Genomic DNA, 19,024 nt, shown 5'->3' on the forward strand with positions numbered 1-19,024 from the left:
ATATCAGCGGAATCATTCAAGTGCATTCTAGTTTATTCTTATAGAAGGTCATTTATCAGAAGCTTCAGCCGCGCTATATTGATTGTGCCCAGTGTGACTATATATAAAATAACTTCAATATTTGATGACCGCACAATGTAGTTGTGAGATATTCAGGTGGCCTTTGTTATGTGTTCTCCTGTTGATCGAGCGTACGAGAAAAACATTTTTTTTTATATTTGTGCTCAGTACAATTGCCAATTATTCACATTTTTCTGACGATTGTTTAATTTGGTATAGCTTACATTGTACGAAATCAAGCAATTTATTATTTAGTGACTAGGTAAATAAATTTATGCTCGAGTTCAATTCGTAGTTTTGTGCGACATGAAGCTATTAGTACGGTGTATGTATAAAAAATGAATGGTTTTAGTTTTATCGGTATAAAGATCTTCACACGCAAAAGGTGCGAAACCACATCGTGGTGCGAATTTCGCGTAACTTTTGCTTAGGATTAAAATTTGGATATGGAATGTTTGCTGATCACAATACAATTGATGCTCTTGTGTATTTTCAATGGCGGCTGAAAATTATTACACTTTGTCAATGTATTCATTGTACAAATGTTGCGTTAGGCATTTCACGCATTTGTTGTGCGTAATTAGAGCAAAAATTGTTGTGAAATGAGGAAAGTCAAAAAGTCAAACAGAGTCAAATTTCAAACAAACAAATTGACGAAATCTCTAATACAATTTATTTTGATCAAAATATGCAAAGAAGACACGTTGCACTAAGGGGGCTCGGCTGAGCCGTAGTTAAATACAAAATATTCAATTTCATTTTGATCGAAATAACCCAAACAAATGCATATTACATCTGCAAAAATATGTATGTGCTTTCAACATAAATTAATGAAATGATTGAAAGCACAAAAAAACTCTAATTTAGTAACAAACCAACCAGTGCGAGTCTCCAATCAAATTGTCATTAATATCCCTCTCGGTGAATAGGTTCAATCAAGAACCGTTTGAATAATGCGGACCTTATGACAGTGTGCTTTCCTTCCTGTTTGCTTCCCTTTCGGCGTTTTTCGCAGACTACATAGATGCTGGCCGCTAGAAATGCGGATCAAACCAGAAAAAAAAACAAAACAACCACGACGATAATCGTGCGCTTTCAAACACTTGATGGGTTACACGTTCCACCATAATCGGCACCAAACGAATCACTTAATGACTTAATCGTGAGAAAATGCCTCATAAATCAGAAAATATTTTCTCCGTTTACCAGTAAATCGGTCTAATTTGGTAACTGAGGCAAGCGAATTGGTACTTACGTGACAAACAGGTGTGCTTGCGGAACTGCAGAAAGCCGTCCTCGCAGCGGCAGTGCCCCCCGTCGCAAATACTGTTCGCCACACGCATGGCGCACTGTTCCGATAGGTGGCAGTCACTTTCCAGCAGTTGGGCTGCAATGAAATGGAACGGAGAAAAAAGAAGACGTTCCCCGGGTACAGGGACAGTTAGGGAGAGGTCAATTAAAACTGTTTACCGATTCATTTACGGGCACAGCCACTAGGTGATGAGAGAACTTACACGGTAGGCACTTGGTTTCGTTGAGCCGCACGTAGAACGGGGAACATTCGCAGAAACCCTCCAGGGTGCAGTAGCTGCCGCGAACACTGTCGGTACAGTCCATATCGTGCTGGCAGGGGGCACCCAGTTTGAGGCTGCCCTGACCAAGGGCTATCATTAGCTGCAAAGGGGTAAAGGAAAGACGGTGAGTAATTTCTTAATGTTGGTTCATACAAACGACAATTTGCGCGGGCTATAATGATTGTTTCAATTATGTCTTAATTCGTTTTTGAAAAAGCATCTCATTACGCATTGATTGGTAGTTTCTAACTACTGACATTGAGTTTTTTTCCAAAAACAATCAACTGACCCTCTAGTGCCCAATACCGCCTTTTGGCGGGTTTTAGTCAAACCTCTAAAAAGCTTCAATAAATACTTAAAAAGTGTTAATAATGATTAATAGTGATTTTACCGAAGCCCGTCTAGAAATTAACTTGGGCACTAGAGGGTTAAATATGATGGCGGGTAGTGAAAGTTCTAAACTAACAACGGTAGCAAGAATCGTGAGAAAAATTCCAGTTTCATATATAGAACAGAAGAACCGGTTATCACTACCAGTTTGTAAGCTAATCGATCACAATGACGAAGCATCAACTGTCTAATCACGTCAGCCGGCGCACAGCTCCCGCTAATTGAACAAAAGTCGGTCAAACTTTATGATTAAATGACTTTGCAGCATTAAAATTTATCTGATCAAAATATTCATATTATACTGGAAGTTCAGAAAAAATGCCAACATCAAAAAACTCGATTTTGTCCGGTCTCCGGCCGCTGTGCGGCTGAGCCAGTTTGCAGACCACACCATTGAATTAGGCCGGCAAGCGAACCATTCCAGCAGCGTACCATCATCGATGTGTATTGACGCGTTATTCTAACTGCTCAGTCCTGTTGCGGTTTCACTCATCGTAAATACACGGGCTGCACGGCTGTTGTGTGCTCATCATTATAGCCAACAACTTTTACTCTCCTGCTGGAAAGTTTTCATCACTCCCGTTAGATCGCACCAGGGAATCGACAATGTCGTTGGTAAAGTCAGCAAGTACCCCCAACTAAGCAACTTCTCTGCCGGCGCGGCGTCAGGTTCGTACGCTATCCCGCAAGTCTAGCGAAGATCACTTTCTTTTAGAGCAGCAATGCGGTTATTGTGGGGCCCCGATTTTTCCTGGGCAACTATTTGCTTTTTGTGTGCTGGTTTGAGAGTGCAGCGAACCGGGCGAAAAAACAGGTCGGCTCCAGTAGTGTGCCATCCAGTAAACCGGTGCTTTCCAACTAGTCACTCTCCTGTCACGGGGGGGCAATCTCGCATGGGGTATCAAATGTTGCTTAAGAAGTGTAGATTTTGCACATTGAGTTAGGCGCATGTCGTGAGACTATTGAATGCCCTTTTCACCGCCGATGCGAGTTCGTTGAAACGAGTGGACAGACATTCAGCTGCCAGGCATTGGATGTTTAAAGTCGTTTATTAAATACGCTTCCAGCACACGGTTCTAATGGGACTTTATTCCGCCGTCGAATGAAGTGAGATGAAATCGAAAAGAGCGGTCACTTTCTTCGAGGTTCAACGAGCTTTCCACGTTTCTGATGCACCCCGACATGATAGTAATTGGCAAATCGATTGAATGGTGGCTGAACAAATTTACAACAGCGAAAAAAAAAAAACAAACAACAACAACACGACTGGTGAAAACCCCCTTCTTGATTTTGTTGATTTGATACACAGACTTAACACATGTTGCGCGCATAAGATTGGAAACAAGCAAAAAATTACAAAAAAAAAAACAATCTGCTACCGGCTTGTCGGGAACAGAAAGTGAACGCTTCCTCAGGAAGTCGTGATTGCAGCCTCTGTGTGGTGGGTTTGTTGTGTACGTAAAAAAAATCACCAGTTGTTTTGTTGCAACGATTATGTACAAATTTGCGAACGGACGCTGGCAGTCAAGCGAAACGATTACCTTCGCGTCGGGGAAAATGGATAAGACCTGATAACCCCACTGGACCTTCGCTGGTTCGAAATTTCTTCGAGTTAGATTGGTTTCATGTAAAGTTCGTGCTACATTCCACAATCCGATGTGATTTTATCGAACCATGGTAAATGGAAAAAGAGTCATCGGAAAGAATCTGATCAGTTTGAGTTCTGGCAAACGGCACAGAAATTTACTAGTACAGGTTACTAGTAGATCTTCAGTCCACGTTTTATTCAATGTTTTAACGATGAATCGGAAAGAAAAAACCCCTAATCCTCACTCAGGTTGAAGTTTGACGAGTGAGGCCTGGAGCATTGATTCAGTCGAAAGAATATTGATTTGTCTTGAATGTGATGAATAGATCAATCGTATTTTCAAAATTGTCTGATCACGGCTCTACATTTTAGGAACATAAACATGAAACTATACATTTCGATTCGAGCAATTCCATTTTATTTCATTGGTTTTAGCTACTGTCATCGAATCATGATGAACATTTCCGCCGTCAAACGTGTTTTGATTACGGTTTTCTTTCCCATCTGTCGTTCATCGCTCCATCTCGAACGAAACTGTTTACTGTTTCAACTGGGTTGCAAAGTTTTGCATGGTTTTCTGATTCTTATGTATCAGCTTAATGTATAAATTTCTGAGCAAAATGTGATTTTTTAAAACAAGTTTAGCTTTGTTCTTCTATTTTTACACTGATGGACATGAGTATTCGGCATGGTTAAATTTATCGCATTTGTATTACATACTCAAATAGTTTGTGATATACTCAATAAAACAATAAAATAAACTCAATAGTGCATGTGTAGTAGATTCTATGAAATGAACTCTATCTGACTAGTAGAAATTTGCAATGAATTATCCTGCTTTCATCAATTATTGGATCAAAAAGCCCGAGTTTCGCTTTTTAGACAGACAGAAGTATTTGCCACGTTGAAAAATGTTCAAAAAAATCCCAAAAGATCTGGGAACACTGTAAATGGATGAAACTAACACATTTCATTCGGGTTATTCACGTTGAAAGAGATTTTGAAGGCTATTCGCACCTACGTGAACACTCATATGTAATTGTCAAAATGTGCGTGATGACAAACGCAAAAATCTTTCCTTCCTTCTTTATCGCATGCAAAAACCAAACAAATATCAGCAACACCGTCAACGCGAATTATGGTTTGTTTAGATGTACTAAAAATCAGTTGTAATCAGTTGTAATCGGTGTAGGGAACTGCTCCATTATTCATCTCTTTAAGCCGATATTCACGAAGAATGCAAGGATTAAACACCAAATTTTCACGAAATCATTGAACAAATAAACAAAATTCGCTTACAAGTAGCGGAAAATCATACAAATAATTAAGAAAGAACCGAAAACATCGTCGTCAAAAGTGCGTGGAGGGCTGCTGGAGTTTAGTGGAAAAGATGTTCATTCCAGAACGAGTACTGAGCTGCAGAAGCAAAACATTCAAGCTACATGGAGGTGGATCAGTCATGGTCTGGGGATGTATGGCCGCATCCGGCAGGGCCGGCGGTTGATGTGGGTAGTATGGGTAGTAGTACCCACTCGGAAAATATCCCTGTGGGTACTTACCCAAACGGAATTATCGGACAAACCCGAAAAGAGTAATGGTTATTCGTGGTTTTACCTTTACACGCACTGACGAAATTTTCCCATGAGTCAGCTGATAAAATTGGTTCGAACTCTTAACGTGATGGCGAAAACAGTAAAGCTACTTCGTTCGCGTCCTATACGGACATCGTACGGCACTTTATGGACGCCGGATATACCCGTTCCGGCATCTACAACATAGCACTATTGGACAGCAATCACTGCATCGAAAGAAAGTCCGATTCCGGACTGCCGACGATCCTTAGCGACAAGAAGCTCTAAAGGATGCTGAAGAGGAAGACCGAGGGACAAATGGCTACATCGCTGCATGCGCTTAGCCGGGAGGTTGATGCAACAGGCCAAACATCAAAAAAAAACTTGGCGAACATGGAAATACAGCGGCAACCCCTCCACTTTTTGAAGCTGCAGGCATGGATGGTTAAGTCGATTTTCCCAGCGAATCGCAACGTGGCGGTGGCGATGGACGTCGAGACCTATCTCTACCTGGATGGCAACGACTGGCAGAGCACATCGTATTTTACGTCTCCCACGAAGGAAGTGAACTCCGAGGTGAAGTTCGTTTCACACACTAAGTTCCTCACATAGGTGTCGCTATGGCTCGCAATCAGCGAGAAGAGGATGTCAAAGGCTCTCTTTTTTCCATTGTTCTGATTTTCCAATAAAGTAAATTCCTAAAAACAATTTATTGTTTCGATTGATTAACTTTCAGAAGTGGATTAGTAGCACACCGCTCAATGAAATAATGTTAATAATGCACATGGGCGAATTTGTATTCAATTGATTTCTAATGGTTCGAATGGAAGTCATGAGTCAGCGATTTTTTTAATCACTTTTACAACCCAGTTGTTGAAAAAAATGACCCCTTCCTTCTGCATGTTATATAAATTGGTACCGGATCACTTATATTATATTACTTGGTAATACTTTCCGAACGCTTAAACAGTGTTTTAGTGTCAACATCGAGTATCGGAGTATACTGAAATTAGGTTAATCGGAATCGATCACATTTTATTATACATAAAGAGAGAGGGCATCTGCTATTCGATCCACTGCAGTTGAAACGAGGATGAACACAAGAAGCAAAAAGACCTTATTCTCATCAGCGCTTAATTGAAAATCATCAGTCGATAGTGACGCTGTTAATCTTCGCTCTGAATTGCAAATCATTTGTTTCCAATTCATACACGCTCCATTGTTTTTACTCTAAATTGATTAAGATCTACTCAGTTTGGTATTCTTATACAAAATGTCAAAAAGTGAGTAATCATCATAAGTAACATGAACTCAGATTTTAACAATTACCATGTTTACTCAGTTTAGAGTCATCAACATACAATAACTTCAGCCAAACATCAGCATCGTAGAGGATTTGGAAATATATAAATCAGCTCTTATTGGCGGTATTATTGGTATTATTGGTGACGAATTCGCCGCAGTCCTCAGATGCAGTATTCAATGAAGCCATTAAGGCAGAAGACACGGAACTGATTTAAATTACATTTATAATGTTTCGATGTAAAATAAATATAAGTTTTTGACTGTTCCAAAATTATTGATCTATTGGGTCAGATTTACAAAAAAAAACATATCTAGAGAAACATTTCGAAAGGACCTATCTGCTTTGATCGGGGCATTTGCCCCCCCTCGAATCCGGGCCTGATCACAACTTATTTGAATCACTGCTCAATTATTCATCTCACCACGCCTCCATATTATTTACACTGTTAATCATGAATGATTCACATTATCATGAATAAACGTAGCCGCAGCCCGTCGTAGTAGGTTACCTAGATATCTGCTGCAGTTGTTTACGTGCAAAATTGGTAATCTAGGTAACCACTGCAGTGCTGTCGATTTATTTCAATTATGTCTGAATAATTCAACATTTTCAGTATGTTTTTTTTTTCGTAGGTATTAACAGTAACTGATTTGGTAACATTCGATTTTCTTCAAGGCAGGGGAAACAGATTAAAATACATACTGTTGAACTCCGTCAAAGGAAAAAGTCTTCGTGTCATATGCAGTCGATTGCAGAAAAGTTTAGATATATTTTCTTCCTACTTGCAAAAGTGGAAAATCTCTCCCAATGCTTCTAAAACTCAAATGATAATTTTTCCGCACAAGCCTAGGGCTTCTTTTCTCAAGCCATCAATAATCACGTTGTCAAGATGAATGGGGTTATTTTACGTTGGTCTGACAAGGTTAAGTACTTGGGACTAATTTATGATAAAAAACTTATTTTCAAAGAGCACATTGAGAGTATACAAGCCAAGTGCATCAAATATACGAGATGTTTATATATCCTCTCATTAACAGGAATTCTAAACTTTGCTCAAAGAACAAACTTTTGATTTACAAACAAATTTTTAGACCAGCAATGCTTTATGCTGTACCGATCTGGTCAAGTTGCTGTTCAACAAGGAAGAAAACGCTTCAAAATAAAATTCTGAAAAAAATTATTTTGGAGCGTCCTCCTTGGTTTGGTACACTCGAATTACATAGACCCACTGGTGTTGAACCATTAGAAGCTATGTCAAATAAAATTATTAACAATTTTCGACAAAAATCGTTGCAATCCTCAATTGCTACGATAAGCTCTCTTTATAGCCAATAAGTTAGCAATTAAGTTAGTTGTAAGTTTACTTTCCCTTTTCTGACAAGTAGGTTCCTACGAAAGATAAATCCTAACTGTGAAAGCAAACAAATCCTAACAATTAAAATTACAAATTTCTAACAGTGTTGAGAAGTCACCATTTGTGATTGGACACACATACTCATTATTTACTAATATTTATCATAAATACTTAAGCTACTAACAAATCCCCCTTTTAAAAAAAAAATACATACAGTTGAAATTTAGGATTTGTAGAAATTCATTTCATATATTTCTGCTAATTTAAGCTTGTTCTCGGAAATTTGAGGTAAACATTTCAAAGATTAAAGTATTCTTAGTGTTGTGAGTGATTTTGTATAGTGATTAAAATAAAAAGCGGTCCGCTGGTGATGAAAAAAAAAACTTTGGTTGGCTGCTGAACGAGTCCCGTTGTAGCCGTGTAGAGCAATGCGCGTTTCGAGTGCAGATGCCTGATTATAATATCAAATTTGAACTAATAAGAATCCATTCCATGGGTTAGTAGATTGGTTTAGTTAGAAAATATGCGTTATTTTCTGTTTTCATGTTGTATGAGATGAATATATGGGCTGAGATGAATAATGGAGCAGCTCCCCTATTACTTTGACAAACCGTGGTTCAAGGTATGCTTTGAGGACAAGAAAAATTAATAAAATGGAGCGATGTTTGGTGAATATGGGCTAGTAGAACATGTCGCAGTTTCTAAGAAAGCTTTGGGGAGTTTTTAACTGTTGAAAAGTCCACCCAAACAGTTCGGATAGAACTAGAAGTGTTTGACACGAGTCTTTACCAAGAAATGGTGACCAATTCGGATTCCCAATTTTCGAAATTTTTTTTGGAAATCCAGGACGTTCTTCCAAGTCAAAATTTCCACCTTTGCACCACGCAAACCACTTTCTACTTTCTATCATAAACATCAACTAAAATATGAGGACTTTCCGAGACAATGTTCTCCACACGGGAATAGTGAAATAACTCTTTCCATAAAAAAGTTGGTTCAGACATGTTTGATGCCGCTCAAAATTGTTATTTACACATAAGAGAAATGTCGTACAGTGAAAATAGTGCTCTACGGAGAACACTTACGTTTTTATGTTTGACTACAAATAATTGATTATGAAACGGCATATTTTGTAAAACACTTTTTTTTGAAAAATTCTTCTAAGAATTTTTGCAACAATCTCTGGAGGAGATGGCGACTATAGTCACTGTATTTTAGTAGTCTGATGAAGTGAAAAACCATGAAGCTGACAACTGGATACCGATGAAAATGTTTTCGCTCGATATTTCTTCCATTTTCTCAATAATGCTGAAAGAAAATTAGGGCAGGGAACATATTCTAAGCAGCTTCAGGAACCGCCTGTGTATTGAGACGAAATACTTTAAATCTGTAAGGTGAAACACAAACATAAGTATATCAATTTGTTCTCTGTCTTTTTTCTGTCAGCACTTGTTTCCAGATTCAGATTTCAGTGTTCGTTCTCATAATTCAGGAGATTGAGGCTGATTGATTAAAATAGGCGCCACTGCTCAAGCCGTTCCTTACCCTTGTTTTCCTGTCCACACTCGTGTTTCTGATTTCTTCTGGAATTTAACAGATTTTTTAACTGTATTCTGTAAGCAGTCGATGGTTTCTGCTAGTTTTTTGAAAGTTTCACCTTCATTTTGTAGATTTCCAACAGCCGTTTTGTATTGGGGTTAACATTTTTACCGCGACCCTTCACCGGTAGGCAAAAAGCAAAATTATAAACCCAGCTTATGAAATATTAGTTCATCAGTACAGACTTACTGTTTTCACTTACAGAAAACCGTAAATCAATATTTTTCAATAAGCAGATTGGAGAAACAGTCACGTCACGATGTATAATTTACTTTACACCTTTTTTTTTACTTAAAATATTGGTCAATGGAAGTTTTTTTTCGCTCACGGACCATGTACCATACCATGAATTTTGACAGATAGCATTTTTATATTCATTGCTCATAAAGTAAGCAATCTCACACAGATATTGCGTTCAAATATGCCTTATACATGATAGGTTAAAATGCAGATGATTTTATAAGCGAACTCATATTATTTTTTCCACCACTGGATGGATGTATATTCCAGTGGTTACTAAACTTTTTGCAATATTAAAACTGAATGTTGTAATTTTCAGTAAAGCGATTCCAAATTTATGGCGGGTAGTGTAAATAATTTTTCACAATACTCCTATGATCTTAAATCATTCCTCCATTTTTTCAAAATTTTTGTTAAGTTTGGTTAACTTTCATTCGAAAAAAATCATAAACAAAAGATCGAAAATACTGCGTTGGGCGAAACGCCACAGCAACAATCCAAAGAACTTCAAGTCTTAGGACATTCGCACAATGATCTGAAATAATAATTTTTCAAAGAAATGGATGAGAAGATTCAAGCTCAAAGTGACTGAGAAAATAATTTAAAAGATAATCGTTATTGATAATACTCCCTATGGTTGTCGGTACAATTTATTATGCTTTCGGGTCATTCGATAAATATGTGAGAATAAATAGAGCGAATAGCATTTTTTCTATTTTTTCATATATCTTGAAAAAGTAAATAGCAGAAATTGAAACAATTTCTCAATTTTATCTGCAATCGTAACACGTATTAGGTTGGTTATTTTTTGAATATTGGTTTTAGAAAATCCTGCATATAGAGTTAACCTCGACTCACGAAATGTATGAATAAATAGATTAATACAAAGACATTTCCCACTAATTAACCGAAGAGTTAGCTTTTAGATAGCTTTTGTTGCGTCTTTAATTGAAATTAACATTAAATTTGCTTCCCAAAAAGGGCCATGAAAGTACTGGTGCTGATTATTTACAGTCTGTTGACGCGTGAGGATGGCTCGCAACTGAACCTAATTTTGCTCCGAATATAAACTAGTGATATGAATAAAACTTCTGATAGAGTTTCAAAGACCTACAATATGATAAGGCAAACAATAATTTCAGCTCTTATGCATTCGATTAAATATCTGACGAACGATTCACCTTCATCAAATACTCAATTTTTTTTTTTTTCGTGTTGGGTATTTTCGTCACTGCGACCAATTTTTTGATATTTTGTGACATATTCCCCCTTTTTAATTTTGCTTAGTCAGGATAACGTATCACTATTGGAAGTGGTCGTTATAGTCTGGCCAATAGCATTAGTCCAGTCCGGTATTATACTTCGTATGAAGCGCACAACCGTACTGGGATTTGTTCTCCAGATTTCAGAGGGTTCCAGAAGACCTCTCTCGAAGAACTTATATCTTTTGATAAAAATTGCCGGATATCGGCATAACAGATATTCCGAGTCTTCTTTTTCCATGCCACATACTCGACATGTATCATCTTGAAGTTTTTTCATAACCTTCAAATGATAACGGCTCGGACAATGCCCTGTTATTAAACCAGTATACGTGCTTAGATCTTTTTTTGAAAGATCCAGTATTTTACGAGTCATAGAAACGTTCGGAGTGATGAACCGTTTCGACTGCCTACCGATGAAGGTGTTTGTCCAGTTGGATTCCACTTTCAGAGTTTCCCATGCTTTTAGTTCCATTCTAAGGGAACAAGCGGATAGACCACAGAAGGGTTCTGGTCCTATGAACTGATGAGACGATCCAAGTCTTGCCAATTCATCGGCTCTTTCGTTCCCATCTATTCCTCAGTGACCAGGAACCCAGTATAAGTCTACTTGATTATTACAACCCAGTGTTTGGAGTGATTGAACACACTCCCAAACTAGTTTTGATGTGCATGTCGCAGACTTCAAAGCCTTCAACGCTGGTTGACTGTCGGACATCATGCAAATGTTTGAGTGTCTGTATTTCCTGCGTAGGCATATCTCAGAACATTCTAGTATTGCTTGGACTTCAGCTTGGAAGACAGTTGGCCATTAGCCCATTGGAAAAAAATACTCAATTAGTTTGAGGTAAATAACTTTTTCTCCCAGCATCGTTACGGCGCTCAAAAAAGTTTTTCCTAGAATTTTGATGAGTAATTGAACCTCTATGGAAAGCAAGTTTTGAAATGTCGATTTCTGGTTGAAAATCTGGCGCAAAAAGTACTGACCGATCCGAAGTTTACACAGTGTTATAGGATCGATTAGGAACACGAAAATTGCTTTTGAGTGAGTAAATAACACCATAAGTTTAATTTTGCTTGCCATTTCGGTTATACCGAGAGTAACTGTTTCGTGTAAAAAGAAGCTAAAATTATTTTAAAGCTTAGCTAAAACAATCGAAAAGAAAAACTACTCCCTCAGTTTAAACTAATTACCTTTAATCAAAATCCCACAGGGAACGACTGTATGAAACGCGAATGCATGCTAAAAAGTAATCTCTAATCCTGGACCTCAACGAATGAGCTCTTAAACTAAATGTGACTTAACGGTAAACACATCGACCGCACATCTGCCAGTACGCACCGGACAAATACCGAAAGGTCTTTGACTCGATTAAAAAATTCCACCGCTCAGGAAGCGGCTACAAAAAAAAACGAGCAATGTAATCCAGCGTACTTACAACGTTCGCACCGGTCACCTGAATTCGTTTCGATGTGAAGTAGCACCTTACATACAAAATTTTACACCTTACACCGATGCACCTCCTATGGAGAAAGGGGGAGAGGGTCTTTAACAAAGTTTGAAAAGCCAAGCACGGTATGACAGGTTTCAAAGCGAACAGAGAGAAGGTACGAAGTAAATCGGGTTTAGAAACCAATTGTCCGACTGTTTGCCTCAAAAGACCGGTACCATCTTCCCTGTGCGTAAAACATCACGAATATGAATAAATTAGCATTTAGTTGCGATAACACATTGTTGAACCTGCTGGGGTTTAGTAGCTGCACGTAAAAGTTTCCGCTGCACACAGAGCTGCATTCATATTCGACGACGAACTAGTGTGTTTGCCGTCTATATCGACACATAAAAATGTGTTTACTTAGAAATCAAATTTCAAAACGCTATGTGCTATACATATTGTTCGGGTTAATGTAGCACGACAAAACATTCAAGACAGCATCGATTCTGGTTTCTGGTTTGAGACTGAGCTTTATAGTGATTATACACTGTCAAATTATAAATATTTTTATCTGCCGTTCTACCGTTAGATCTCCCATGTTTTAAAGAAACTCCATGGAAACTGGGCCAACTATGCGTAGAACGGCAGTCAGCTAAAAACTAATTTACAATGTTTAGGGAAAACATTGTTAAACATTTTGTTTAAAGTTAGTGGAAAAAAAAGCACCGCGGTCAAATTGGTTCCAAGTTTGGTAATAATCACTCCAGTTAGCTTTAATCCTAAAGAAAGGGTCAAAACAATGATCTACAAAAGTGAATGACTGTTGCTGAGCAAGAGAGGAAGAAAAACAAGAGCAATTAGGTGCACAGTGAATTGGGCAGCTCACTTCACTACAATGGCCAATGGCACGTCGACTGCATCGACTTTCCGCGCGTGTGAAAACTTTCGCTATCTGGAACGATTTTCGGAGGTGTGGGAACCGATGCAACGATTGACCACAACAGATGCGGCTACTGTTGGTGCTACTACCAGCGCCGATGGGAGTTGTGCCCATGGCAGGTCATGATTTGATGTGGTCTTGTCTCGCAGTGAATGCCGCGTCAGTGAAGAGCACTTTTTCACAGCGGTTATTAGTTAATGGAAGGTTAAACGGTGGCAGACACACTACCTTTGTACAATGAAATGGGTGAAATCAGGTTTCGTGGAGGTTTTTTTTACAGAAGCTCTAATCAAAACATTGACGCCTCAATAGTTTATCTCGGCGTAACGAAACGGGAAAAGTTTAATTTTTCGCTTCTCACGTCGATGTCGTGTGATGCCGTCATATGGAGAAACGCCTTCTAAAAAAGAATACCGTTATTACAGTATTTAAATAATTAAAATAAATTTTAGTGAAAGTTGTGATATATAATCACAGCTTTTTTTTCGGTGAACCTTAAACATGCACCCGTATATCGTTGCTTCTGTTATTTCGAATCGGTCGACGAAGTGCCGACTATTGCTACCGCAATCGGGGCGGTCGGATTCCTCGAACAATCAAGCAGAGATTTCAATCGTTATAACCTAGTGCCTGGAATGTGAAACCATACGGACCCGTCTCAACCTCGGTGGAGCTGTACCCACCGTGCGTACACAACCGTAACCTACTTCCTACTTGGCGGATCCCACTTTTCCGACGGAGCACATCGCACAGTGACAGGTCCACTTTATGTGTCATTCCTTTCTGCTCATTAGAAACTTATTGGTCCCTTTTTTATGGGAATCGAGACCGAAACAACTTCCGATCCAATTTTTCTTTGCCGGTAATCTTTTGTCATGTGTACGCCGGCCGCTCGCGATTGAAATTGCTGCTAGCCTGATGGCATATTATTAACCTAAATATCAAAATTTCAGCGAATGCGAATGCTCAACTTCTGTCTGATCGGTAAGTGAAATCATGCATGCGACAGGGGTAGTACCCACGCGCGAATAATAAAAATATGATTGCCGTCATCGGTGTTGACTGACGTACCCACACACACACGTCTGCCCTGCCGGTAGACACGCGACCAGTAATAACAGCGCTTTCTCAAACACCGACAGCACTGAGTTCGGAATGCATAAACAATTGAAATCTTATTTGATGGCGCTTTGCTCGATTAGTCACAGATTGTCCGATTAGATACGAGATATTCAAATTGATGCTTCGCTACCGCTCCGCTCCAAGCGGTGTAAGGTCTGCTGCACGGCTTCCGGGGGTCCGAAGCTATTATAAAGGAAATAACAGGTTCGCGTCGAGTTCGCTGCCCAGCAGTCATAAATTTCTTGCTTATTTTTTCGGTTTATGAATGAATGATACGAAGAAAGTGATTACAACTTCATTATTAGCAGCACCGCGCGCGCCAGGGCAGAAAGAGCTCAACGAAGAGGCAAACGACGAACCTTGTCGAATCGGTTGTTCAACTATGTTGGCGTTTAAATTCGCTTCAATAGCACTGCACCCTTTGGTCGCTAAATGTATCTTACGTGCGCGGAGCATCCAGCGGTAAATTGGAATATTAACGGTAATCGATCGATTGTGCATCATGTTTTCGGGCGATTAGCTGCTGTTACCCTGCGGTAACCCCAACTGGAAGGTGCTTCGAACTCGTAGCTTTTGATCCGCTATTTACTTCCACGTTCTGCGGTGCAAAGTTGAGCTGCCGAATGATTAAAACGTCTTTGTTGGCGTCACAATCGAACAGTAGTGAGTTATTCCTGCTTCAAGTTGCGTGTTTACGAAAAAGCGATTGTGATTCAAACGAGTTGCAAATTTTATTTCATGTTTGTATAATTGATGTGGCGAATTCACATTAACGAGCGATGATGTATGAGTTGTTCAGTCTGTAATTTGTACTACATGTACTACTATGTCAACAGATCTTACTGAACATTAGAAACAAGCGAATTACTAACTTTTTAAAGCTTTTCTAGCTAACTAGTCTTCAGAAAACCGAAACTCGGAGATAGTAACAACAAAAATACAAACAAAAAGGGTGAGTCCTCGAATGGTAAATCTCGAAGGGCGTGAGTTTTTATGTAAAATTTTACTATCGGTACTAAGGTCTTTTGATGAATAATTTTTTACGCAAATTTCGGAGTTAACGCGTTTTTTAAGCGGATTACTGCTATTAATTCTTTTTTAAAGTATTTAGCAGAAATGTAAAAACCCTTTAGTAATTCATTATCTTTTTACTAGTTTTTTTTTTTACGCGGATTTCGAAGTTTACGCCTTTTTTTTACGCGCTGCGTATAGCTTTAGTGCATTTATTTCCGAAGCTATTCCGTTATTTATTTTTTAACTTACTCTCGCTGACCTAGCCTTGATTGTACATTCGGCGTTTCTTTATTTGCATTCAAATTTTGTTTTGTTTAGACTCTTTTTGTAATACACAAAACAATTTGGCTAATTATAATTCCCAATTCCCATAGTACACTCATTGTATGACCGTTTGCTGTTGAAGGTTGGTAATCGACCCGTACAGTTGTGTACGACCACTGAAAAAAAAGTACATTGAGCTTAACGGGTTTTTTATCTTCATTGTTTTTTAACGATTCTGAGCTTAATTTGGGATCGAATTCTTTTTTCGCTTTTAAGATCTTTGGAAGAGTTATTTGGCGATTTTGGGCTTAATACAGGATCAGTATTTGGTCTTCTATAGCATTTGAAGTTTCATATCTACGACTTTTTCTGAACGTAATTTGGGATTATTTTCTATAGCCTTTGGAAGTGAGTCTAAGCCTTTTACGGCCTTTTAAAACCAATTTCTGCGACTCTGCGCTCAATTTAGATTTTTCTTTATAAGCTTTTTTGAGGATATTTTTTCGCATTTTCTAGCATTAAGAAGCGTTTTTACCGCAACTTTGAGTTTATTTTGAGATCTGTTCATTCTGTTCTGACTATTTCTGGCGTTTTGAAGCGTATTTTGGTGAGCCTAACTAAAATCATTTTTGTGCTGCTAGTTTTTTCTAAGCTGAATTCGAGATCAAATTGTTTTTTTTTTTGCCCTTCCAACCTTTAAAGTTTTTTTCCGCTTTATCTAGCTTTCAGACGTATTTTCGGTGATTATGAGTTTAATTTTGGAACATTTTCCATTTAGAACCAAGTTTTCTATTCGCATTTTCTAGCTTTCAGAAGCGATTTCGGCGATTCTGAGTTTATTTGGAGAATTTTTCCTATTTTAGCCTTTTCTGGGCTCAATTTGAGAATATGAAAATTGGTATTTTCTGTGCTATTTCATTTCTGAACTCATCATGGAATCATTCTCTGTTTTACTGCTTTCTGGTCTTGAAGAGCATATTTCAGTGATTTTGAATTAATGTTTTGATAATATTCTGTTTGTAACTTTTCTGGGCATAACTTACGATAATTTCCTTTTTTGGATGTTCGAAAAGGCGATTCTGAGCTCAAGTGGGGATCATTTTTTTATTTGAGTCCTTTCTGTTCTCAAAAAATATTTTTCACCGGTATTTTTTTTTTATTTCATTTTATTTTTTTTTTATTTCTTTTCCGTTTGTTTTTTTAATTTTATTTTGATTTAACTTGCTTGCAATCTTTTTATGCAGTTTAACTTAATAAGAATCAGGGTAGCGTGGATTCAACCTAACAGAAATTGCAGCACAAAATATTACCGAGCTATCATTACTGAGATTTCGGATAGTTTGTGCTGAATTTTAAATTAGTTGAACCGAGATTTAGGAAAAATATGACAGCTGTCATTCATTTTTCAATCGAGCACTCAGTGGTGCCGTTCTCGGTAATAAATTACCGAGACCCGGCAAAAAAATTTAAGTGTGCAATTAGATTCTAATATTGCAAATATTAGATAGACTCTTTTGCTTATTCGAGGCGAAAAAATAGTAACAAATTAAATTATTGTCCATCGTCAAATACATCTTTTCCTAATCTCTCTGGCAGGCTTGTTATTCTGCTCAAAAGCGAAGTTGTAATTCACCGCGCTCTTCTTCTCATGAAGCATGAGTGATGCGTCTAACAATTTTTTGCACCACATTTCTTTCTTTTGCTTCGTGCTCTGCTTCTGCCACTTGCAGAAAAAAATTAATACATGTGCTGCTCATACCACAGCACAGCGCAAAAAGGACGGTGAATCACTCGATTGAAAATACACAGAAGTACACCGCGGTGTGCACTGATGAGATAATACAACAGACGCAACTTGAGTTTCCTCGTAGAAAAAAGTCATGTGGAGTGTGGACGTATTTTTTTCAATTTTTAATTCAATTTATGCTGAACTTACTTGGGATATTTAGCGAAACTTATTACAAATGGTATTTTAGGCGTAATTTATCATGAATTATTTTTTGCAAAGCCAACTCGACCGACTGAAGAAACGCAGTCTACTCTCCTACCTAGATGCTCCCTTTTTTGATATATGCACATTGCACAAGCGGTACACAGTAGAAGCTATGCTTTGAGCTCTGCTGTGTAGTTAAAGTTAGAATCCGGAATCACTTCCGTCCAGCTGCAAGTATTTTTTTACAGCAGTTTACCTAAGCGCCCACTTTCTGTGGTATAAATTTCACGGTGTTTCGTATAGTGAGTCGAAAGTTATTCCAGATGGAAGCCGAGAGGAGAAAAAAAAAATTCTGCACGTTGATAATCCAACGTGGTCCGCAATAAAAATGGCAAAAACGTTGAAAATCGCCAAATCAACCGTGTATGATGTGCTCAAATGCTTTAGGGAGCGATAGAGCGTAGATCAAGTGGGGGCAACCTTATGGTAAGCATCGTAGTGGAATATATGACCCCAAGCTGGACCAGAAGGTGTTGGGAACCGTCAGAGCAAACCCTGGACTATCAGATGACTATGGAATTGCACAAAAACACGCTGTTGCTCGCAGTACCGTTCGAAGAATTCGTTTGCGAGCAAGAAGCAAAGTTTCGTCAGGAAGCGAGCAGGAAGCAAAATTTCGTCACTAAAACTCGAGCTCGGAAATTGTACCAGCAGGTTTTGACGAAGTACCAAGGATGCCTACTCATCGACGATAAAACCTTCGTCAAAATGGATTTCGGACAGCCTCCTGGCCGAAAATTTTACATGATGACGGCACGAGGCGATGTTCCTGCGAGTTTAAGTTTGCTTTTATGGACAAATGTGCCAAAAAAACTGATGATTTGGCAAGGGATATGCAGCTGCGGAGCAAAGACCAAAGTGGACTCAAAGCTGTTCAAGGAAAAATGCCACAAAAATCGCGTACTAACTTCCATCAAAGCCGTGAAATTTTGGCCAGAATTGGCGAAGTCTTCCTGTTGTACCGCGATAATAACGTAGATTTCATCGATAAAAACATAACCTCTTATCGTGATATTGTGGACAATAATGAAGCAAAATTATAAGAAAAGGGGTAGAACGGCTCGGGGGACGCAACTCAGATGACCAAATTGTGGAACGAATGTGCCAAGAAAGTTGACTCCGTAGGTGTAGGTGTAGGTGTTGAAGAAAGTGCGAGATTTCATTAGAAAAGAAGAAAAATGATTTGTATCGCTATTTTTCCCTCAAAGTACAGTGAATGACTTTTGTTTTGATGTATTGACCTTATTTGTACTTCAATCAGTTACAAAGATACTTATAATTTTATTATTCCGGATTTTAAATGGACATATC

The 19,024-nt window shown here is 38.4% G+C and overlaps 1 protein-coding gene across 1 annotated transcript in view; it reads right to left on the bottom strand.

The window, feature by feature from the left end:
- The window catches only part of LOC129724032 (uncharacterized), a 125,717-nt gene that overhangs the window by 47,927 nt on the left and 58,766 nt on the right, over positions 1-19,024 (bottom strand). The window contains exons 2-3 of the mRNA XM_055678622.1: positions 1,575-1,734; positions 1,316-1,447 (exon numbers count right to left, since the gene is read on the bottom strand). Coding sequence (XP_055534597.1) covers positions 1,316-1,447; positions 1,575-1,734 — 292 coding nt within the window. The remainder of the gene's footprint in view (positions 1-1,315; positions 1,448-1,574; positions 1,735-19,024) is intronic.

Source organism: Wyeomyia smithii, chromosome 2 (genome assembly GCF_029784165.1).
Source record: "Wyeomyia smithii strain HCP4-BCI-WySm-NY-G18 chromosome 2, ASM2978416v1, whole genome shotgun sequence".
In the NCBI taxonomy this organism is placed as follows: Eukaryota; Metazoa; Arthropoda; class Insecta; order Diptera; family Culicidae; genus Wyeomyia; species Wyeomyia smithii.